At 33.1% G+C, this 26,828-nt stretch overlaps 1 protein-coding gene across 1 annotated transcript; it reads left to right on the top strand.

Moving 5' to 3' along the window:
• On the top strand, positions 1–26,828 carry LOC126824347 (kinesin-like protein KIF3B). The gene is made up of 18 exons (XM_056101741.1): positions 1–102; positions 4,434–4,494; positions 4,798–4,883; positions 5,836–5,940; positions 6,595–6,719; positions 7,868–7,992; positions 8,446–8,529; positions 9,717–9,796; positions 13,195–13,357; positions 15,247–15,379; positions 17,080–17,167; positions 17,345–17,440; positions 19,627–19,700; positions 19,985–20,175; positions 21,013–21,105; positions 21,246–21,350; positions 21,652–21,771; positions 26,685–26,828. Exons 2-18 carry the CDS (start codon positions 4,492–4,494, stop codon positions 26,826–26,828), a joined length of 1,815 nt encoding a protein of 604 aa, XP_055957716.1. The 5' UTR covers positions 1–102; positions 4,434–4,491.

Here is a 26,828-nt window from a genome sequence, read left to right as displayed (position 1 = left end):
TTTACAGAACGCATGCGTAAGAAATAGTTATGTTGACAAAAATCGAGAAAATAATAATAATCGGACTGATGAACTGATTGAATTTCTATGAGATTTATTATGGTATATGAATTCATTTTGTACATATTTAATCTAACGATAACATGGTGGTATTGGAATTGTAGCAATTTTCGTAACACTATTAGTTTGATCGTAATTAATCGGATTTTCTCTTGCTTGCCTCAACCTCAACGACTGTCTCAAAACTCAATGAATAGCCTATATCATGCCCATAGGCTAATATAATAAGTCTTAGGACCTAACTAAAAAGTATAGTTTAAAATTAAATAACGCAGTGGCTATTGTAAAGACTAGTCGTAAAAATAATCCTCAGGCTATGCTTTCAGAGTCCTCCATCCATCGGCAAAGTTTAGGGTTAAAGGAACTAGGTTAACCCTAACCCTAGTCAGGCACGGATCCATAATTTTGTCTAGAGGGGGGGGGGGGCATAGATTGGAGCAAAGTAATCGTCAGAGTGCCACATGGCACATGCATTAGTGGTTTGCATTAGATTAGTGGCGTGGGCTGAGGGGGGGGGGGGATAAATAATCTATGCCCAAGAGCTAGATGTTTGTTTGTTACCGGTAGGTTTAAAATAGTTATATAGGTTCGATAAACCTTTCAAAACAGCCAAACGTACATGATGAAAAAGTGTTTAGTTTGGTGAACTGGCCAACTGAGTTTTTTTTGGGTTTTGTTTATTTTATAATGTTTACAGATGGATCAATCAAGTGAACATATATTTTAACTTTTCAGCATTAAAACATGATTGAGCCGATTGTATTGGGCCTAGGTAAATCAGGCGCGTGTCCAAAGGGGGGTCACCGGGCCCTTCCCTTGCTTGCGCAGAGCATATTTTTTTCTCCTACATTTATCAAAATTTCTCATATTATTCAAAATAATGTTGAACAAACAAACGTGCGAAGGATTGACACCTTTTTGGCCTAACTCCATTCTAATCTTATACATGCACCTAAAATTCTCTGGCAGTCCCCCAGACCTCAAGCCAAACTTGACATTGTCTCCACCTTGGACTTTGCTCTGCTCAAACCCATACTGGAGGCCTTCGATTTCACCTTGCAGACTCATTTATTGTAATAATGCATCTCAAAATTAAGATATTCCTAATTTAAATGGAATGCATGACAACTCAGACCAAAGATAACTCCGACCAATAGAAGACCACTCGGACCAAGACAGACCGCTTGGACCACGATTATTGTGTTTGTTTTAATACATGATCCGAGATAGACGACCACTAGCACCAAATTAAAATAAAATACTACTCATTAACGATAGTTGTGTTTGTTTTAATACATGGTCCGAGATTGAAGACCACTGGGACAAAATTAAAGTAAAATACTACTGAGTTTTCTTGAATGACATTTAGAAGTAGAGGTATAATAATCATAATAACACAACTTTATGGATTTACTACTTCTTGGTTTATTACATGCAACGTTTCAATACTCTTACAGGTATCTTTATCAAGCAATGATCAATAATGAATAACAACTCTACATTTATAGTACATCCATGAGTAAGAACCATTTAACAATAAAAACATAACATTAATTAAGACTATAACAACAAACATTTCCCTTTGAGTATGGCTTTACCATTTTTCTTCAATCTAAGGTGTTAAAAGTGGGGATTGAAGCCACCGCCTAAGCTAAAATGCAATCAAAACCCATTAACCACACCATCAAATATTTAATATGACTAATTTCAATACATTATGCATAATTAGTTAGGTTGAACCCACCCCCTCTTGCTCATACATTTACCATATTATTATATAGTACATCCATGAGTAAGAACCATTTAACAATAAAAACATAACATTAATTAAGACTATAACAACAAACATTTCCCTTTGAGTATGGCTTTACCATTTTTCTTCAATCTAAGGTGTTAAAAGTGGGGATTGAAGCCACCGCCTAAGCTAAAATGCAATCAAAACCCATTAACCACACCATCAAATATTTAATATGACTAATTTCAATACATTATGCATAATTAGTTAGGTTGAACCCACCCCCTCTTGCTCATACATTTACCATATTATTAATTAAAAATTTTCTATATAATAATATGGTAAATGTATGAGCAAGAGGGGGTGGGTTCAACCTAACTAATTATGCATAATGTATTGAAATTAGTCATATTAAATATTTGATGGTGTGGTTAATGGGTTTTGATTGCATTTTAGCTTAGGCGGTGGCTTCAATCCCCACTTTTAACACCTTAGATTGAAGAAAAATGGTAAAGCCATACTCAAAGGGAAATGTTTGTTGTTATAGTCTTAATTAATGTTATGTTTTTATTGTTAAATGGTTCTTACTCATGGATGTACTATAAATGTAGAGTTGTTATTCATTATTGATCATTGCTTGATAAAGATACCTGTAAGAGTATTGAAACGTTGCATGTAATAAACCAAGAAGTAGTAAATCCATAAAGTTGTGTTATTATGATTACTACTGAGTTTGTTTTGATACATGTACATGTGTGCCATGGTCAGGTAGAAGACCACTTGGACCAAATTAAAATAAAATACTACAAAATATAGTGTTATTTATTTATCTTTATTATTTATTTTACAGGTAAGTACATAATAATAACATCAAATAGATATAATTCATGCTTGTTGCACCAATAATTAATACAAAAAATAAATCTAAAATAATTAATCTTTATTATATAAACAATTTATTAAATAATACATTTTTAATAAAAATTTTCATTATTTCTTTTTATTTCATCGAAATACAGTTTTATACGCCCACATGGAAATGTGGTCATATATTACCCCCACCCGTGACCCAGTCCATCCGTTGTCCACAATGTCTTGTGAACATTCTATGGACTACAATTATCATCTGATTGTTTTGAAATTCAGATATGTTGTTTACATTAGTGAGATGAAAAAGCCTATTTAATTTCAATAATTTCCGTTAATTTCTTCTGGAGTTATGGCCCTTGTTCACTTTGTTGCGCCTTGTAAACACTCGAACAACAAAAATTATCATCCGATCTGTATGAATTTTATATGCATCGTTTAAATTAGTAAAATGAAGAAGCCTATTGAATTTAGTAATTTCCGTAAATTACTTCTATAGTTATGGCCCTTGTTTTACTTTGTTGAACATTGTGAAGGTTCAAATGACAAAAGTTATCATTCAATCTGTATGAAATTCATATGCATTATTTGGATTAGTAAAACGAAAAAGCCTGTCAAATTTCAACAATTTCTGTAGATTACTTCCAGAGTTAAGGCCTTTGTTTTAGTTATTAGAAGTTTGTGAACCCTCAAACGATGAAAATTATAATGTCATCTGTATGAAATTGTCTTTTAAATGCCCCTAATTAAATGCCCTTACAAATGAATAAATATGCGACGACCCCTGTCAACCGCTCAGACGATTTAGTAGCTGTGGGCGTATGTTTCGTTGCTTGGCAACCTGTCTTTTATTTTTTCATTATTTTTATTTACTGGTTCTTCAATTTGTAGGTCCATAGATGTCACCACCTTTGTTCACGAGCTGTGTTGTGAGCTGTGTTGTGCTTATCGTCTCCTTCATGCATGACTTCCATAAATTGAATAGTTTATATTGTATTGATCACTTCTGTTTCTGTTCGTGTCGTTTTAGTTTACTGTCAGATACTGTTTTAATTTGTGTAGGCAATGCGCTGCCTCATTGTATAACAGGGTGAGCAGGAGGTAAAAATCGCAAATTTCCTTTCTCCGCCTTCTGAAAAATTCTATTATGCCACCCTCAAAGTTGTCGTTGGTTCGGATCGTCGTCCCAAAGACGCTCCTCTGCAGGATAGTACTGTATCAACTCCATAAAAGCACCAGTCATCCAAGTTTCATAAATATATCCCATAACTTCTTTTATTTGATCATTATCAGCCTTTTCTTCTAATTTATGAAATGTCGGTAAAATGTATCCTGCTGGTAAGACTGGTAGAGCTAGGACGTTCCTAACAACACTACAAATTTATTAAAAAACAACACTTTATTATTTCAAAAACATTGGTCTGAGTGGTCCTCGAAAACAAATGTATTAACAAATACAACTATAAATTTATTTGTTGGTCCGAGTGGTCTTCTAATCTTGGTCCAAGTGGTCTTCTGTCTTGGTCGGAGTGGTCTTCTATTGGTCTCAGTTGTCTGGTAGACTGATATAATAAGACAAGGGTTTGTTAATTTCAGCACAAAAAAAAATGAATGAACCCGAACCCTTACCTTACTGTAGACAATAAAAACACACCCAACCCACCATAAAAGTTGAAAATTCATCGCCATTTTTGAAGATTGTAAATAAAACAACATTATGTCTTCTGTTTAAAACTATATAAATTTGTATCGTTTTTTTTTTTTTTTCAAGATATAGCATTATCTGTGATAATTTATTAGTTACGAGGCAAAAACAGAAATTGATAAAAATGGTTTGTATGACACGTTTTTATTTGCCTAAAGTAATGACTGTAATAAACATACTATTAGTACACATTGATGTGCACGTCCAAGAACCCTAGTTGACACTTGGAATTCAGAATGAGTGTGGGCCATAGTGCAACTATCCAGACAAAATTTTGTTCACAGCAAATACTTTTATTAGACTGTATTAATATATCAAGTCTTTACACAGTGTACAAATTAAATCGAAAATATTTATGTTTACTTTTTTCATACCACTTTTATAATAACTGTAAGTTCTGATGTAGTTTTTATGTATAAATTTGTTTTAGTCAAAGCCTAAATCTGCGGAATGTGTGAAAGTGGTTGTGAGATGCCGACCAATGAATGAAAAAGAGACAGCTGATCACCATGTTGGGCATGTATTATATTTTACAATAGTATAGTAGATGTAGATTTTGTTATAATTGTGGGGGGTTGGATGGCTGAATGGTTAGCGTGCACGCACTGTATCATAAAGTCTGTCATTGAGTCGACTGGCGTGGTTTCGAATCCCCGTTTGTACGTGACATGGAGTAGGGTCGCTTGTCCAACCTCGTGGGTTTTATATGGGTCCTCCGGTTTCCTCCCACTGCTAAAGACCCCTACGCGCAAGCGAATTATGTAAATAAAATTAAACCATATGTTAGTCCCAAAATGACCTAGTTTGTGTCGAGTGGACGTTAAACCCCATTTCTCTCTCTCTCTCTCTCTTGTTATAATTGTTTGTTATAGTAAGAGAGTAGGCTATGGTACCAAATAATCTCCACGCTTAATTATCAATAATTATTAGAATACATTTGAATTGAAAAATATTACTGTACCGCTAATTCAGACTCATTAATGTTAGATATTCTTGGCCTTAAATGATAGATGTATAAAGAGTGTTGTGTGCATTTTGGTTTATATCCAAATGCTACATTGTAGTTTTATCGTTAAGTGGCATTTAGGATCATGAAAAACATTAACAGAACACAATTTTTATGGGAAATAATCACTAGTTTTATTCTAAAAGCTCAATGTTTCGACAATTTTCTTATTATTATTATCAAGCTTTATCATTGTGCTTGATAACGATAAGAGGATACTTGTCGAAACATTGAGTTTTTAGAATGTAATTAGTGATTATTTCCCATAAAAATTGTGTTCTGTTATATTGTAGCTACTGCACACAATGCATGTTCACTGGACCTATTTTGTAATCACAGTGAAGTAAGTTTTATTAGAGCCCATTTCTGGCTGTATGGGGTGCTCTAATTATACTAATTTAGGATTAGAAAACAAATATTTTATGGAATATAATATTTATTGTCATGTTTTATATTTTACAGTGTGGTAGAAATGGATGTAAATAAAGGTGTTATAGCTGTAAAAAATATAAATAATCCTGGAGATCCACCTAAAACTTTTACATTTGATTCAGTTTATGATTGGAAGTATGTATGTATTACATTGTCTAATAAATTTATTAGTTCAAGCGATAAGTTGAGAATACAGGAAAACCTATATTCAAAACATTTTTTTAATATCCTCTTTAATGTCTCTGAACTTCATTTAAAGGCGTGTTAATCCCATTCACACTACAATATTGTAAAAGTTGAATCTCTAAAAGCTTAAGGCATACCACCATTTTAATAGTTCCATTCAGTATATACAAAGATATGATGATTTGAAAATTTTGTAACACTCGACATCCTCCACAGATGATAAAAACTGGATATGGTTAAATCGGACATAAACCAAAATGACCCAGATTCAACATAGTCAAACTTTTGTTTGATTTTATCTCTATATATATATCACTGGATTCTTATTAAATAAAAAGAACTTATTCAGTTGTTTTAATTTAGTTTAATCTTTGGTCATTTGGATCATAATATATGTTATAACGACGTTTGTCCATTACCCTATGGTGGCCTTTTTGTAATATGATTTAATCTAAACCTGGAGACTGTCTACCATTGATGTTTTTATTTTGTTGAATAATCAATTTGAGTACATTTAGCATGGATTAAACTGTGAGAAATTTGATATTTTCCTAAAAATGCAAATCAAACATATAGGCTTTTGTCGCAATTTTATTATTGTAGCTCAAAACAACGTGATTTATATGATGAAACATTTCATGATTTAGTTGAATCAGTATTACAAGGTTTTAATGGAACTATATTTGCTTATGGACAAACTGGAACTGGTAAAACCTTTACTATGCAAGGTAAGCTTATCTTAAGAGTTCTGTGCAAGTAGACAAAATAATCTCGATCATTAGTTGTTTTCATATAACCATAAAGGCACCTTTCTGTAGTCAATAGAAATCATCTGACTTATATAGGTAAACATGTTTATATCATAGTCCAGACCATACTGCTCGCAGTGTTTCATTTGATTAGATCTAATCTCACTCAAACACTGCTGTAATGAAAGCAAATTTCTGTTCAAAATTATGACTGGTCAATAGTTCGATTAACAACCAATACCTAACTGCATAACAATATCATTCAGGTTTAAACAGAGCTCCAGATATGTTTACATAACTTTACGTCATGACTCATGAAATTTATTACGCCAATTAGCCAGTACATAGCAGAATATTGCAGAAAAACAAAACGGCTACAATGTAAACAATACTGCTTCATCGTTTTTAATATCTTAAATCACTGTCCAAAGTTTTAGGGTAGACCCCAGATTAAATGAAGGGCTGTCATGTTTCAATACTTAGGAGAGATTTTATTGAACAGGAAGAATAAAAACACTCCCTCAAAAGCTCAAGTATTAGAAGTCAATCCAGCAATGGCCAGAGAGGGATATCTCTGGCCATTGCTTAAGGAACATGAGTCCAGACTTTTATAGCATTAAAATACAGATGTGATGTCATCATTTGATGTTGGCATATCATTATTTCAAATAATGTACGGGCAACTTGCCAATCATACATTATTTTATACCAGATGAAATACGGTGGCAATTTCATTGAAATGCATGTGTGGGATATTGTCTGTATTTTTTAATTGCATAATAGTCTTAAGCAAGACATTGTGTTTATATATTGAAAAACACTCGGCCAACATCCTTGTGCAGTATCAATATATTATTTATGTCGCTGTCTTGAATTTTAAACCACACACTCAGCAGTAAGAAAATAGATTAAAAGAAAGTATCAATATATTAATTAATGTCTCGCTCTCGATCATTAAACCACACATAAGCGAGGCACACTTTATAATGTTTGGTTATATTCTTTTGTATAATGACATATTTTATAAATACTATAAGTAATTTTTTGTTTGAGATACTGGTAATTGAATATATTCTTTAAAATAACCTCATATATTTGTAATTTGTATTTTACAAATCTTTATACAGGTATAAAAGAAGACCCAGAATTACGAGGTGTTATACCTAATTCCTTTGAACAGATTTTTCAACATATTTCCCGCTCACAAAATCAACAATATTTAGTACGTGCATCATACTTAGAAATTTATCAGGTTAGTTTATTTTAATACATTTCAGCACTAGTAGATACCATGGTTCTTATTGAACTTATATTGTCTTAGATGACAATGCATTGACGTTACAATTAGCACAACATTTTTTCAAACTTCTGTTTAAGAAACAGGCTTACACAATATGACATTGGATATTTGCTGTATAGTTCGGAAACTTTTTTGTAATCTTGAATTAGACGTAATTAGTATTAAAATGGCCTTAATAATGCATGTGATATTATAACTTCATTTGATTTCACTTCCATTTTCTGTTTTCACATTACAAGTATGCCTGAACTAGAATGTGCAAACTGAAAGTCATATTTGCTATAAATGTTGTTGACAATTAGGTGAAAAATTGACACCATGAAAAAGTTTATGTAGATATATTTGTGTATTCAAGTATTTTATTCAGCATGGCTATTTAGCTTTACTGACATTAACATTTTACAGGAGGATATAAGAGATTTATTGTCAAAGGATCAATCTAAAAGATTAGATTTAAAGGAAAGACCTGATACAGGCATCTATGTGAAGGTAATAATTTAAACTATAACTGACTTAAATCTGTATATGTTTAAACAAGTACCACCTACAATGAACCAGGAACTGAGTATAACATAATCGCAGAATATTGATGCAAGTTTCATGTCAATTTACATGAATTGGTAAAATCGTAGGCCCGTTTTCCATGTACTCATTTTTGAGCACGATTTTTTTGTATACCCACATTTTCATGTGACGTAAATTGTCGTCGCCCCTGTCCGTCCATCTACAATTGTTTGTGGACACTCTACAGGTAACAATTTTTATCCGATTTCAACGAAACTTGAAATATAGGTTTATCTCCATCCGTCCGTCCACAATTGTTTGTGGACACTCTACACTTCACAATTCTTATCCGATTTCAATGAGACTTGAAATATAGGATTATCTCCCTAAGATCTCGATTCCTTTCGATATTGGCATGTATCGAACCGTAACTTCCTGAATTATGGCCCCTGATTGTACGAAAAATGGCGTTTTTAGCTTGAGGGTCCCTCTAGATGTCACAATTATTATCCAATTTAAAAAAACGCTCAAATATGTCACTGTTACACTGTGATTTTGGTTGAATTTGAATTTCGTGAAAATCGGACCAAAACTGCCGGACAAAATGGCCGCTCCTCGTACACAATTAGTGTAAACATCTGGTGTATCAAAGTTGTGGACCCTCTAGAGGTCACAATTTTGATCTGATTTTGATGAAACTTGATTGTTCGAAAAATCACATTTTTATCTTGCGGATTCTCTACATGTCACAAATTTTTTTTCCAATTTTAAAAACCATTTCAATATTTCACCATTCCACCATAATGAAGGTTGAATTCGAATTTCGGGAAAATCGAAATGAAACTGCCAGACAAAATGGACGCTCTTTGTACGCAAATTGCGGAAGAGTCGCTTATCCAGCAAACTTTTTTCCATGTGCAGAAACCCTTACATTTGCTTTAGACCAACCTTTTCGCCGGTGGAAACGCGTACAAAGAGTGTCACCCCCAAGAACAATAACAAGATGAGTAGCTGTTGGGCACCGGTTCATGGTCCAAAAATTTAAATTTGTAGTAACATTGCATTTGGAAAATTCTCATTAGGAATGTAGAAAAAAATAAATAAATGATTGAATAAAGTACCCACATATTGTTTTCTGTGTTTTATTGTGTAAAATTATTATTTATTTACAGGATTTATCATCATTTGTAACTAAAAGTGTAAAAGAAATTGAACATGTTATGCATGTAGGTAATCAGAATAGATCTGTTGGGTGAGTGAAAAAATTATATATTTTTTGTCCCCCGCCTTTCGAAGAAAGCAGGGGACTATTAAAATGGATTCGTCTGTCCGACCGTCTGCCCGTCACACTTTTTGGGACACAACTCTCCTTCTAATTGAGCTAGAGTGTTCAAACTTGGTGTAGGTGTTTATTAGGTCAATGCCTTGATGGAGTTGAAGATGATCATTTTCTGCTTAGGGTAAGCAGAGTTAAGCAATTTGATTGGTTGATGCTTTGGGACACGATAAATTTAGTTCTAATTAAATGAAAGTGAAATTTGCTGTATAATGAGCATTTTCTGCTCATGGTAAGCAGAGCGATAAGCAATTTGATTGGTCGAGACTTTGGAACACAATAACTTTCATTCTAATTTAGCTAGAATGTTTGCACTTGGCGTAGATGTTTGTTAGGTGAATGCCATGATGGAGTTCGAAGATGAGAATTTTCTGCTTACGGTAAGCAGAGATAAGCAATCTGATTGGTTGATGCTTTGGGGTACTATAACTTTGGTTATGATTAAGTGAGAGTGATGAAACTCCCAGTATAGAATCATCATATCATTACCTTGACTAAGTTCGATGATGAGAATTTTCTGCTTAGGCTAAGGAGCGATAAGCAATTTGATTGGTCAACACTTTGGAACATAACAACTCTGCTTTTAATTGAGGTAGAATGTTTAAACTTGATGTAGATGTTCATTAGGTGAATGTCTTGACCAAGCTTAATGATTAACATTTCAAGCTAAAGCTACTGTCTGATTCATCGTAAATTTTAAACGGATTTCTTCGATTATGAACAAACTACTTAACGTTGGTTATTATAAACTTACCTGTGTGTTTGTAATGAACTCCCGTTCGATAAAATCCATTGCACAACTAATTATCACAACGATGAAAACAAGTTCTCTCTTGAAAAATTGAAATATCACAAACTTTTCCCAGAGAAAAATACCAATATGGAAGATGGTTACGTCACTCTGCGGAAGATATCATTTCGTATTAGGGGTGACAGCATAGGAAATTCAAGTACAATTACGACAAGAATCCATGACCACTCGGACCAAAGATCACTCGGTTCAAGACCAGTCGGACCAAGTGATAGACCACTCAGCCCAAACAAATAGACTACTCGGACCATACAAAAAGACTATTCGGACCCAACAGAAAGACGACTCGGACCAATAATAAAATGTTGTTTTAATAAATTGATAATTGCGTTTGTTTTAATATAATTACTCGAACCAATAATAAAGTGTTATTTTAATAAATTGATAATTGTGTTTATTTTAATATGACTACTCGAACCAATAATAAAGTGTTATTTGAATAAATTGATAATTGTGTGTGTTTTAATATGACTACTCGAACTAATAATAACGTGTTGTTTGAATAAATTGATAATTGTATTCCAAATCGCAAAATATCGAGAACCACACTTGTAGTCACGTTTAAAAAGGGGCATATAAACGTCCAGTCTTCGTATTATTATGTGCTGTTTATATTAACGCATCAAGGGCGGATAACTTGAAAACGTGTCTCCACCCCCCCCCCCCCCATATATAGTAACCCAGGGGTTAGTGGGGTAGAACGGAATGAAACCACTGGGGATACCGCGAATGTGGAAAAAGTAAAATTAGGCTATCAGACAAGAACAGTATACCCGTATATGTAGAAACTGTCAAAAGTCTGGACATACCGAGTCTCATTGCAAGAGTAAAGAAAAATTAGATTGATATTTTTTTTTGGCACCATTATTAATTAATTTTAAAACTAATCGTTGATTTATTTACGTACACAAAATTGAACCAAACAACTCTAAATATAAGAATTCCGTATAAGAATTATTTGCTTCTTTGTATTGTGATTTAATAATAAATAAATAGCATATTGTCTAGCCTTATAATATAATTTAATTGGTCCGACTGGTCTTGTTTTGGTCCGACTGGTCTTAGTCCGAGTAGTCTTTGGTCCGAGTGGTCTGGATACCTACGACAATTGGCATTGAGTTTGAGCGTTCGCACACATAACTACCCGCATTCCTGTATTTAGTTACCGTCTTTTACATTCTAGTAAAATCTCTGCAAATTTTATAGCTTTACTTTTTGAAATATTTTGTTCTAATTATTTGATTAGCGACTCGGATGGGATTACTTACTTTTGAACACGCATGCCGCACAAACACAACTATACATTCGTTTTACGGGCTTTATCACACTTCGGTCAAAACTGTCGAATCGAGAATTAATGTTCCGCTTCTTACGGGGTCATACGGGCTTAGTAGCATTATATACCCACCCGGGCACCCAATACGGCAATAGACACGCTGAGGGCTGCCGCAACACGCTTAAAGATGTTACTGAAGCGGTTATTATTCGATCGAAAGAATGCGTATAAAATTAAAAATACACTCAGAGAATTCGGAGGTAAGCTTCATGATCCTTGTTAAATTATTTATAACATAAAGAAGATAGGATATTTATAGTTTATTTATGACTTTATTTTTACGAGTATCCGTGCAATCAGTGATATTTTAATTGTGAAGAAAATTTGATAGACTGGCGATCAATGGTTTCCATATAAATCTCCTATGTAATTGCCTTCAATTGATATTTTTCGTCGCCCAAACCCATATACGATTAAAATGATCGCGCTGTCAAACTATCTTTCAATGTTAACCAACCCCCGCAACAGGTATATTGGATTCGACCAATACGTCACGAAGACATTGTTGACATCGACTCTGTCGAAATTACAAGTAAATTTTCAAATTTTTCAAGAGAGAAATTGTTCTCATCGTTGTGATAATTAGTTGTGCAATGGATTTTATCGAACGGGAGTTCATTACAAACACACAGGTAAGTTTATAATAACCAAAGTTAAGTAGTTTGTTCATAATCGAAGAAATCCGTTTAAAATTTACGATGAATCAGACAGTAAGCTTTGGGACAAGATAACTTGTGATAGAAAGTGATGAAACTTAGTGTATAGTTGATAATCAGTTTGATTGTTTGATGCTTTTGAAAAAAAAATAAATGTGAGATTCATTAATATGTGTCATCTATTTATTTTGGAATTTATGTCCCAAAGATCTTAGTACCTTTCCGTATTTGTGCACTTCGGACTATACTTTTCTGGATTATGGCCCCTAATTGTAGGAAAATCGCTTTTGTTTTTAGCTTGTTCTCTATCCATCTCTTGCAAAATGTGGGCATATCTTGCCTGGCAACCGCTAGTTTTTGTACCGCCCCAAACAGTGCTGGATGGGCTCCTGATACTTGACATACCGCTCTAACGATTTAGCTGCTGTGGGCGTATGTTTTGTTGTCTGGCAACCTATCTTTGTTTTATAATCCATGTTTGGTGTACATTTATTGTGTATTTATGTTTCAGAGCCACGAATATGAATGCTCATAGTTCACGATCTCATGCTATATTTATTGTAACAGTGGAATGTAGTGAGATAGGTGTAGATAATGAAAATCATATTCGTGTTGGTAAATTAAATATGGTAGATTTAGCTGGTAGTGAAAGACAAGCTAAAACAGGTGCAACTGTAAGTATCAACTAGATTTATTTTATAATGATTTATACAGTCGACTATATTTGTTGTGTAATGATGCTGTTATCATTTAGTTCATTTTTATGCAGAAAACCTGTACATAATTTTAAAATCCAATAAAAAGTAGTTTATAACCACATACAATGTGCCACCAAGTATAAAACACAGTGGTCGAGATCCACTATTGTCAGAATGAAAATAATGTATGCAATTCATGAAGTTCTTACTCTGACAATTAATATAAATTTGTGGAAAATGTGTCTTGTCCACTGTTTAAAATTCAAGTCGGTCCGGCGCCGATAAATAACTGAACGGCCCAACATATTTTTATTTTAAGATGGTGGGTCAGTCCTGTGCGCAGACTTTTTGTCATAAAAAATATGTGTCATGGATATTTTGTTTGCTTCTATCAAATATTTATATTATATTGTCCCAATTTATATCCGAAACAAATATATCGGAAATGAGAATAAACTTGTCCACTGAAAGAAATTATCATTGTATTTCATCCAGATATTTAACAGTATTCCATTATTAGAAATAAGAATAAACATGTCCACCGAAAGAAATTATCATTGTGGGATAGAGTTTGTGCTTGCAAATATCAGCACGCTCCCAAAGTTTGGCTGAATATTATTTAACCATTTTGATCAAGTGTGGAATAGATGAGTGTGTGCTCCGATAGTATACCTTACTGTCTTATTTGTCTTTATCCGATATTGAATACACATGCACAATCTGGCATATTATATTCCTTCAGTGGTGAGATCCGAAGATGTATGCTACTAAACTAGGTCAGTCCAACTACTGTACTGTCATGAATCCAAGAATAAAAATTCATGTGATATAAATCCTTTGTCTTGTAAATATAAAATTAAAAAACCAGAGCTGAAAAATCCTTGAAAGCCTAACTACCGGTAACAATATAATTCCAGCAAGGTAAAACAAGTGGCCTTTCCCGCCATTCTTTCTTACGCTCATGATTTAATAGTAGACTCAATTATCAAATGTATTTCTTTAATGAAGATTTCATTACCCTACTGGAGACCGTAGTCTTTGAAAACAGGCACTACAATATTTGATATAGGAAGAATAACAAAGAATTTATCGTTTCATAAATATAAGCTATGACCATGTGTGACATCAGGTCTGTTGAATAATGATAATATTGAAAGAGGTTATGGTCTTTCATATCACAGTTCCACACGTCATGAATGAAACGAATCAAACGATTGTAGCGACCAGACAGTAAATTTAATAGGTTTATGGAAATGTAAGACATGTTTATCTATGTTTGGTAGGGCCTTAAACACTAGTTTCATTTCCTTTCATCTAAATGCGCAATCTGTTTATTTTAGGAGAGTGTTAAGGGCCATTTTAATACGAAATCTTCAGATTTCTATGTAAATGGAATTTCGAGATACATTTTCAGTACTATAAAGTAGACCTACCGGTACATATAACCACTATAATTATTACATATAAATATTTATTTATTACAGAAAAATTAAGTATTAAGTCCTTCAAATGTAGAGATAAACGTTCAATATTGAATACATATTCAAACTTTAAACCTGTACCAAATGACTAGGAAACATCTACAGAACATAGAAATTCAAGGCATTGAGGGTGGTGTGAGTTTGTGTGTGTGTTTTGTTAATATTTATTGGGCCCAAAAATTCATGTTAGGACCTACAATTTTCATGAATGGTGTCTACCAGCGGTTCCCATTGGCTTACAACTTTCTTGCCGAATTTTAAACACTGGTCTTGTCCATATTGTTGCGAACAAGAATTAACTAAATGAGTATAAATAGATGTGTGTATTTTATCCTAAATTATAATTTTTTCTGCAATTCGGATGATGCTTGTTTGTTTTTTTAGGGTGATAGGTTAAAGGAAGCTACTAAGATCAATTTATCATTATCAGCACTAAGTAATGTTATATCTGCTTTAGTTGATGGTAAAAGTACACATATACCATATCGAGATTCTAAACTTACTAGATTATTGCAAGGTTTGTAGTACATTAATCTTACACAACTTCTTTCATTGACATAAACTACAATTCTCTTTCAGTGCCTAATTCATACATTTACAATCTTATTTTGAACAGCAAATGTAGTCCATGAGTACCAACAGCATTCAAATACAATGTACTTTATTTTAGTTCTAAAAAATATGAGTTACTTACATGTACCGTGGTGGAGGTGGTCCAAGTCTTATTCTCTAGCTAACATATGCCCACCATCGGAAACTTGCAGAAATGTTCATAGTAAATGCATAGTTGTCAGAAAAGATTTGGGCACATTCTGCATTAAATGCATTAACTATCATTGACTTTACAGAATACTCCTTTTTGCAATAAGAAGTGCTTCACTATAAAAACTATCATTGACTTTACAAAGTAAGTGTTAATGATATCTAGAGGATCAAAATAAGACCACTTTTGGGAGTATAACATGCTTATTTAATTTTGTCAGACAGGATATACGCAGCCAAAATCTGGGCATTTATTATTAAACCACTTTGAGATACCTGGGCACTGAAAGAGTTATCTTACTGCTTAATTGTACAAAATTTGTCCAATGGTTTTTGTATTTTTATACGCCCACATTTAGGTTTATCTCCAAAAGATCTTGGTTGCTTTCGATATTGGCATGTATCGGACCGAAACTTCATGGATTATAGCCCCTGATTGTAAGAAAAATCAAGTTTTTAGCTTGTGGACCCTATAGAGGTCACAATTTTCTTCTGATTTTGATGAAACTTGAAATGTAAGTTTATAACCCAAAGATCTCTGTTCCTTTCAATATTCACGCATATCGGACTGTAACTTCCTGAATTATGGCCCCTGATTGTACGAAAAATCACATTTTTAGCTTGTGGACCCTATTGCAGTAATAATTTTTATGCGATTTAAAAAAACGTTTAAATATATCACCGTTACACTCTAATGATGGTTGTAAAAATAGGACCAAAACTGCCAGAAAAATGGCTGCCCCTTGTACTCAAATAGTGTAAAAATGTGATATATCAAGGTTGTGGACTCTCTAGAGGTCACAATTTTCTTCTGATTTTGATGAAACTTGAAATGTAAGTTTATAACCCAAAGATCTTGGTTCCTTTCGATATTCACGCATATCGAACTGTAACTTCCTGAATTATGGCACAAGGACATCGTTCAGATGGGACAAAAAAATGAGGTCCCGTGTACACATTGGCGTGCACATAAAAGATCCCTTGGCAGTTGGAATTCGATATAAGAGTAGGCCGTAGCGCCGCTGCCCGGGCAAAATTTCCCTCATAGCACACTGTATGGCGTATGCCCGTCTTCATTAGCCCAGGTTAGGAGCAGAACAGTAGGACGTTAAACCCCATTTCATTTCATTTCTGAATTATGGCCCCTGATTGTACGAAAAATCACATTTTTAGCTTGTGGACCCTATCGCAGTCATAATTTTTATGCGATTTAATAACCCAAAGATCTTGGTTCCTTTCGATATTTGCGCAGATCGGATCGTAACTTCCTGAATTATGGTCCTTGATTGTACGAAAAATCGCTTTTTGTTTAGCTTGTTCTCTATCCATCTCTGCAAAATGTGGGCGTATCCTGCCTGGCAGCCGCTGGTATCTACTAGTTAGGATCTGTTGTGCATGATTTTTATTATTCATACATATGATATTATTTTAATATTGTTATTGTGTTATAATTAGATTCCCTAGGAGGTAATGCTAGAACTGTTATGGTGGCTAATATAGGTCCTGCTAGTTATAACTGTGATGAAACTCTTACAACACTCAGGTAATATTAACTATGGAAAAATTAAAACCACATTTATTTTTATAAATTATAATGAAAAAGAACTTGGTATGGTATCTCAATTGAATACTTTTGTAGTCATTGAAATTTTGTTTTAAAATAATTTCCTGATTATTATCATTTAGCAAAAGAACTCATGATATTTTGTATTTATTTCAGGTATGCAAATAGAGCTAAAAATATCAAAAATAAACCCAAAATTAATGAAGACCCTAAAGATGCTCTGTTACGTGAATTTCAAGATGAAATTGCCAGGTAAGAAAACAAACTATTTTAAATGTGTCTTCTGTCATCTCTTTTCTCCTACACTAATAGTAAGTGCAGGTGGACTGCACCACACACAAACAATTACACAAGAGAAATTTACGGACAAGATAGAATACGCAGAAATCACAAACAAACGTACATATCAGATTAAGTGAATGGATCCGGGGGCTAGCCGTAAGCGTCCTTTGCAGTGTATAGTCCCAGGCCCATAGTGATACAGACTTCACTCAAAAATGAAAAATAACAATAAGGAGGAATATATCCCAAAAACATTGTATAATACTAGTATGAATCATGATCTGCTATATGCCACATGAAATACATGAAGGAAAATTCCCTATACAAGTAACCATATCGGTGAAATGTATTTAAAAAAAGCCAGGTACAACTAAATGGTCTATCTATGTTATGTGAGAAGTATTATAAGCGTTCGAAAGAATTGAGGTGTATTCACTACAAAGTTCGGGCATAAGTCCTTAATACCACAAAAACAGGAAAAAAACAATACTGAATACAAAGAAGCAAAGGATCAAGTGCAAATTGTCTCGACAACGGTCGTCTGCTGAATGACATGACATAAAAAGAGGTAGTTTGCCAAATGACAACATGAGTTAAATTTAATAAAAAAAAAAAAACAATAAAAAAGGCAATACTCCAGATAAGACAACGCCAAACAGTTAATAAACTATAAATTAAGGAACTAATAATAGGAATTATTTAGCTATGTAATTGCATAAAATATGATAAGTAATACACCTATAAGAAATGCAAACTAGGTATGTTGAAGAAATGAAACTATAAAAATTTTATTTGAATAAAGGTATAAAATAAGGGCAATAATTCTAATTGAATTAGTAAACTGCACAAAATTTTGAGATGATTATTCAATTAGATCATTACCCAATATGTAATCAGTTATATACTTATAAGCAAAGTCAAATTGGTATGTTGAAGAAATGGAAGTTTTGAAATTTCTTTTAGAATACGTAATTGTGTTCCACCTTTGGCAGTGCATTTAAAGTAAAGAGATTTTATTCGGGAGAGAAATAGTTCTTTATTGTTACATATTGATAAAAATCATAATACCTGTGAATAGAAAACATTATATAGAGTGACATCTGGTATTTTACTATAAACTGACAGGTATTTCACCATTTTTGTCCGTTTTGTCGAAAAATACCAACATTAAATTTATTCTTAATTATATTAATACCCAAGTCAAGAACAGATGCAGTTATAGAGCCAGCATTTTCTTTATTTAATGTTAGTTCTGGGGGATATATTTCACTTTTATATTTGTAGAAAGTTCCGTTATCATTGATAGGTGTTATGTCATCAATGTATCGAAAGATATAATTTAGACTTTTAGCTACTTTGTAATCATATTTATATAAATGTGCGTTTGCCATAAATGGGGCGGGATCAGTTCCCATTGGTAAACCAATAGTTTGTTGATTAATCTATGCCCACATTTAATGTGGATTTTCTTGTTATTTCCCTGCATTTCTAATCTGTAGATTTCTGTCTGATCAATGCCATTTTTCAAAACGTTGTGTAATTGTTCATTTGAACACAAGGTGAAACCATATTCAAACACATTTTGTGGAGTTAACTTGTTAACATTTTGAGTTTGATTCATGACAGGATTTTTTAACATTGGATAACTTTTTTGCTGGCCCTTTAATTTTATTTGAATACATTAATAAGGTTTAAAAGTGTAAAAATGAAATGAAATGGGGTTTAACTTCCAACTGTTTTGCTCCTAAACTGGGCTAAAGAAGACGGGCATATGCCATACAGTGTGCTATGAGGGAAATTTTGCCCGGGCAGCGGAGCTACGGCCTACTCTTATATCGAATTCCAACTGCCAAGGAATCTTTTACGTGCACGCTAATTTGTACACGGGACCTTGGTTTTTCATCCCATCCAAACGACTAGACAGCTGTCCTTGTCAGGCCCTCCGTCCTGCATCACTGACAAGGGGAAACCCACCGGAAAATCTGGATGAGCTTTCTCGGCCAATGCAGGGATCGAACACCCGACCTCCAGGCCAGCGAGCAAGCATCTTACCCACTCAGCCACGTTATTCCCGTTTAAAAGTGTGTTGCAGCAATTCATGTATTAATGTTTATTTACTATCTTAAACGATTTCTCTTTATATTTTTTACAAAAAGGTTAAAAAATCAGCTGACTTCTAAAGGTGGACCAAAGAAAAAGAAAAAAAGAAGACAGAGAAGAAATAAAGATGGTGTGATATTATTATATTTACAATTGTTTAAACTTTATTTTTTTAAAATTAAACCGGAAATTAAATGGAAAATCTCGTTTCAATTCAGTATTACTGCTTTCATACAAATTCAGCATAGTGTATGGATTTTTAATAGTTTTGATTTGGTTTTGTTAGTTTCTCATATTTTTTTTAGAATGTCTGTCATTCATATGGTATATTATTGTAAAATTATTAGTGATTTGTACTATATAGTATGGTGAAAAATCGAAACACTATGTAATATTGTAATATATGTTATAAAGGTGAAATAATAGAAGATGATGATGATGATGATGACCAAGAAGGAGGAGGTAATGATGATGATGCTGAAGCCTATATGGCGGAACAACAGTCTAAATTAGATGAAGAAAAGAAAGCTATATTAAATGACACTACACTTATAGCGGAGGTCAGTTTTTCTACTTTAAAATTGGGCTATTTGTCCTGTCCATCCGTTGGGACACAACAGCCCTGCTTCGAATCAAACTGGATGTAGTGTTTTGTCAGGTGAATGCCTTGACTGAATTCGAAGATGAGCTTTTTCTGCTTAGGCTAAACAGAGATAAGAGATTTCGATAACTTAGATTATTTAACCAAGTTTGGTGATGAGAATATTCTTGTTAGGCTAAATAGCAATTTAATTGGTCAAGAACAGGGATCTTAATCAGCTGTTTTTTGTCAGGTTTAGCCGATAGGTAAAACAATGACCCGACCACTATGGTATCATAAATCTTCGGCTAAATTACAACAGATTAATTATTACTTTTTAATTAAGAAGTCAATCAACTTGCTTGTCGGCTACAACAGTCATACCTTAGTGAGAATCGGCAATGTGGTTCATAGTACGAGTAGCCTAATTAGGACATTTAACGGTAATTTTGATAATCTGGTAAAAAAAACAAAACAAGCTTACTGATTATTCATAACAGGTTCAGTAAGCTACTTTAGTAAAAATAACCCACATGGCAAAAGAAGACAATCTCGGCATGGTTTGCCTATCAAGCGTCTTCCATGCTCTGTATGAATTCTAGGAACCAGTGGATATTAAAATAATAACTAGATCATATTGATGGATTTACTGACCATATAGATGCATTAATTCACAATACTGTACCATAGATAAAAAACATGACATGACCAACAGTGAAAATTTTGAAGTGGAAGCCCTGCTTTGTACATATTGGCCTAACAGTTTGCTTTGGGGTTTTTTTAATACACCAAATGAAATGATAGATGCTTGTATTTGGATATAATAATATTAGTCAATAATTATAATTAACTGTTCTTTCAGGAAAAAGAAAAGTTTCTAGAAGAATTGAAAGAAAAAGGAGAAAAGTTGATGAAAGAAAGAGAAATGAAAGATGCTTTATCAAGTAAAATAAAGGTATGGTTATTTCGAAATTGTGACTGAAGATTGTATATAAATAATATAGTGATTATAATATAGTTATATTATGTTCAGTTAATGTTAAATTTGCCTTCAAAATTCCTCTACATTACTTAGATTTACTTTTTCCTCTTAAGGCTATGGAGAGTAAATTACTGATGGGTGGTAGAAATATCATTGATCATACAAACGAACAACAGAGAGCTCTTGAACAAAGAAGACAAGAAATAGCTGAACAAAAGGTACATTAAATTTTATACACATATGTTTATGTATCAAAGCTCTTATAATAAATGCAGGAGGACTGCACTACAAACAAACAAAACCCATAAGACAAACCTGCGAACAAGACACACAAACTACACAGAATATTTTCTATCTATCATTATTTGAATTATATATCCACAGAAATAAGTTTCAGTTTCAGCCACTTTTAAGTGCATCCAGTGTCAAATTTGTAGGAGCTGGTATTTATGGGAGATGTATTGCTCCAACAATAATTTTCTGAGAATGAATTCTTAATTTATTTTGATATATTTGTAGCGAGTAGAAAGAGAAATTAAACAGAAATTGGAAGAAAAAGAAGAATCTGCTGTTGAATTACAAGAAACCTATGCATCATTACAACAAGAAGTTGATGTGAAAACTAAAAAACTTAAAAAGGTACATCATTGCCAATGGAGAAACAAGAAAAAAAAACCTTTTATTACTATTTTCAGAATTCAGATATGGAACCCATAAGATATGATATATATATGATAATGATGTTATTCATGCTTAAAGACTTATTAGTTATGTCTGATAGACTAAAAACTAAAAAGTTTAAATTAATTAACATAACTGATTCAACTATACAGTCAATTAAAATGATAGATAATTTTTCAACTCCCAATATTAACATTGTGAGATTGCATCTTGCCAGCGAGAGTCGGTGCGTGCTTGCCAGTTAAAAGCAAATGCTAGTAATTGTTTATTTTGGAGATATCTTCAACATTATTTTCTGAGATCCAATTTCAATCAAAACGGAGAATAAAGAAAAAAAAATTGTATGTCATATAATGTCTGATCTTGTGATTTTTATTAAATTCCCATGGGTTTTTTTTTATGAAAGTTATTTTCTAAACTCCAATCAACCAAACAAGAGATATTTGATTTACAAGAAGAACATGTTAAAGAAAGACAGGAATTAGAGCAAACACAAATGGAATTAACAAGAGAATTAAAACTCAAGTAAGTTCTTTCATTGATATCAATACATTAATTATAACATGATGTATTGTACAGTCTATAGTGATTGACTCTGGTGATGTGATACAGACATTACTGATGTGATACAGACCTTACAAATTTTTATATCTATATTAACCAGTGTTCGGAAGTTTGTTGAGTGCTAAACAATATTACTTGTGCAATAAAAATGTTGAAATTAATTAAATGATGTGAATTTGGTTTTAATAGAATATATTTAATATTACAGAATGCTGATAATAGAGAATTTTATTCCAACAGAAGAAAAAAGTAAAGTATTAAATAGAGCTCAATTTGATGAAGATACAGATACATGGAATTTAAAGTTATTAGCCAATAAAAGGTACAAAAAATCTCTTACATTTCTAGCTGACATTATGACAGTGTACTTCCAAGCAAATAATGTCATTTTCACTCATATGACAACGTACTGTGTTTATGTATATTCCATTAAGACACGAAGAACAATCATACTTTAGATCACCAATAATTGAGCTCAATTTAGTCACCTTTACATATGTGGTAGGGAATTTTAATTTGAAAGTTAAGTTGGGGGTTGGGTAGCCAAATGGTCTAAGGCTTGTGCTTTGGATCATAACATCTGTCATTGAGTCATGTTATATGGTTTTGATTCCTAGCTTGTGTGTTACAAGGAGTAGGATGACCTGTCCAATCATGTGGGGTTACTCTGGAACCATATGTTATTCCCAAAATGACTTTTGTTTTGAGTGGACGTTAAACCCCATGTCTCTTTTGTTTTGCTAAGTAATATACATATTAAAATGTTACTACTATAGTAACCAGACCTGTATCAACTCTATATTTGATATAGGGCTGTACGATATTCTCGATATAGTCATTTATTGCGATATGGTATTTTCAGTGGTTTATTGAATATCGCCAAAAATTTTCATAAAAATACATAATAAATACACCATACAGCAGTGGAAATTAGCCAAAGGCAATAAACTATAATAAAACTAATGTTTTGAGAATCGTTAAATGTTGAAAACACTTGCGCAGTGTCTGCAGTCGTTTTTCACTGCATCGTGGATGCGTTACTTTTACTTTGTTTTTAGTCGACAATAAATTGTCAGTTGTTACTACATGTAAAGCTTAGGCCTACTAAACGCCTGAAATTTCCCACGACCGCGGCTAATTAGGCTATAAATAGGTTGTCATATTTTTAAAAAACGAATATTTTTAGAAAACTCTACGAAACTTAATTTCTGAAAGCAAGAATAAAACGATCTATAAATAGATTACTGTCACTGTTAGGCCAGGAATACCGCAGCCAATCGAATGCTTGAATGGAAGATAGTCCGGATCATTTAGTATTTGTTAAACTGTTTGAATTTACAATTACAAGACTTGAAGACCGCATCTACTTACTTCCGCTGCACGTGATATTTGAGAATATTCTTACACAAGGTCACAAGCAGACACTTTTTATACGCCCACATTTAAATGTGGTCGTATATTGTCGTCGCTCCCGTCCGTCCGTCGGTCCGGCGTCCACAATTGCTTGTGGACGCTCTAGAGGCTAAAGTTAATATCCGATTGACTTTAAATTTATACACAGTGTTTAAGATCATGAGACGAAGAAGCCTATTGATTTTCAGCGATTTTCGATAATTACTGCCAGAGTTATGGCCCTTGATCACTTCAAAAAATCTTGTGGACGCTCTAGAGGCCAAAGTTAATATCCGATTGATCTTAAATTTATACACAGTGTTTAAGGTCATGAGACGAAGAAGCCTATTGATTTTCAGCGATTTTCGATAATTACTACCAGAGTTACGGCCCTTGATCACTTCAAAAAATCTTGTGGACGCTCTAGAGGCCAAAGTTAATATCCAATTGACTTTAAATTAATACACAGTGTTTAAGGTCATGAGACGAAGAATCCTATTGATTTTTAGCAATTTCCGATAATTACTGCCAGAGTTATGGCCCTTGATCACTTCAAAAATTCTTGTGGACGCTCTAGAGGCCAAAGTTAATATCCAATTGACTTTAAATTTATACACAGTGTTTAAGGTCATGAGACGAAGAAGCCTATTGATTTTCAGCGATTTCTGGAAATTACTGCCAGAGTTATGGCTCTTGATCACTTTGAAAAATCTTGTGGACGCTCTAGAGGCCAAAGTTAATATCCGATTGATCTTAAATTTATACACAGTGTTTAAGGTCATGAGACGAAAAAGCCTATTGATTTTCAGCGATTTCCGATAATTACTGCCAGAGTTATGGCCCTTGATCACTTAAAAAAATCTTGTGGACGCTCTAGAGGCCAAAGTTAATATCTGATTGACTTTAAATTCATACACAGTGTTTAAGGTCATGAGACAAAGAAGCCTATGGACTTTTAGCAATTTCCGATAATTACTGCCAGAGTTATGGCCCTTGATCACTTTGAAAAATCTTGTGGACGCTCTAGAGGCCAAAGTTAATATCCGATTGACTTTAAATTTATACACAGTGTTTAAGGTTATGAGACGAAGAAGCATATTGATTTTCAGCGATTTACAATAATTAATGCCAGAGTTATGGCCCTTGATCACTTTGAAAAATCTTGTGGACGCTCTAAAGGCCAAAGTTAATATCCGATTGACTTTAAATTTATACACAGTGTTTAATGTCATGAGACGAAGAATCCTATTGATTTTCACCGATTTTTGATAATTACTGCCAGAGTTATGGCCCTTAATCACTTTGAAAAATCTTGTGGATGCTCTAGAGACCAAAGTTAATATCTGATTGACCTTAAATTCATACACAGTGTTTAGGATCATGAGACGGAGAATCCTATTGATTTTCAACGATTTCCGATAATTACTGCCAAAGTTATGGCCCTTGATCACTTTGCAAAATCTTGTGACGCTCTAAAGGCTAAAGTTATCATCCGATTGACTTCAGATTGATACACAGAGTTTAAGATCTTGAGAGGAACAAGTATATTGATTTTCAATGAATTTTTATGACTTGGAACAGCTAAATCCTTGATATTAAAAGTTTTGTATACAAAACGTTAGCATGGGGTAGAAGTTTATAAAAACCAAACAAATTCTAATGGTTTTCTCAGTTGTTGCTCTTAATCAGATTTTAGTGTATTATAAATGTTTCATTACCGAAAAAAGTAAAATATGCGACAACTCTTGTTGACTGCCCGGACGATTTAGCTGCTGTGGGCGTATGTTTCGTTGCCTGGCAACCTATCTTTAAACATCAGCGGTTGTATTTAATTTAATTATATGTACAGGCTTAAGTAATGTCTCCTGTTATTGTGTTAAAAGCATTGAAACGTTTTTATCCAAAAAGGATGTTGTTTTTTCATTTTAATAAATTTATATTATAAAAAAAGCAATGTTTAAAGTGTGTGAATAAAGCAATTCTTACCCACAATTCTTACTTACACTGTAGTCAGCTTTAATGCATTTATATTTAATTTATTTAATAGCAAAGTGACATTATTATTAAATATCACGATATTTAACTATATCGTTGAAAAAAATGCCAATATCGATATCGTCCCTTTTTGCAATATCATACAGCCCTAATTTGATATATTATATTGTAGTGCTACCACAATGATGACAAGACCTATATCGGCTTTAGGTAATAAAAGACCAGTGACAGAGTTTGCTAGAGTAGCTGCAGCAATGGGAGGTGATCCCAGATTCCTGGTTAGTATATTAACAAATTCACTTTGAAGTTGGTCATTAAGCAAGCAATCTGTCAATATTTTCAGCCAGTGACAATCAGAGTGATGATTATAAAGTATTTTCAATCAGCTGTAAAAATCTGGATGTTTGTATAGTTTGTGATATTATAATTATTAGCAAGACTGTCTTGTGTACATGGATTATTGCTATTTATCAGGGCAATCTATAATATTCAGGAGCCTACATAAAAGAGGACTGGTAATGGTGATTGTTGTGGATATGAATGTTTATTTTTAGTAATAGTATGGTTGTTGTGGAGATGAATGTTTATTTTGAGTAATAGTGTAGTTGTTGTATAGAAATGAATGTTTATTTTGAGTAATAGTATTGGTTATGGTATAGATATGAATGTTTGGTTGTTGTAGATATGAATGTTTATTCTAAGTAATATTAATGATTGTAGATAGGAATGTTTATTTTGAGTAATAGTAGAGTTGTTGTATAGATAGGAATGTTTATTTTGAGTAATAGTATATAGTTGTTGTATGGATATGAATGTTTATTTTGAGTAATACTAATAGTATGATTGTTGTAAATATGAATGTCAGAGAAATTGTGTTTAGAGATTGGTTAGAGTTGTATAATGTAATAATAATCTTTCAGGGTGAGAATATTTTACAAGTTGAACTAGACATGCCAAATCGTACAACACGAGATTACGAGGGACCGACGGTAGCGCCAAGAGTACAAGCAGCATTAGATGCTGCCTTACAAGAAGAAGAAAATATTGATATTGATGGAAGGTAA

The sequence above is a fragment of the Patella vulgata genome, chromosome 6, assembly GCF_932274485.2.
Source record: "Patella vulgata chromosome 6, xgPatVulg1.2, whole genome shotgun sequence".
Lineage (NCBI taxonomy): Eukaryota > Metazoa > Mollusca > Gastropoda > Patellidae > Patella > Patella vulgata.
This window is presented reverse-complemented; position numbering and strand designations above follow the sequence as displayed.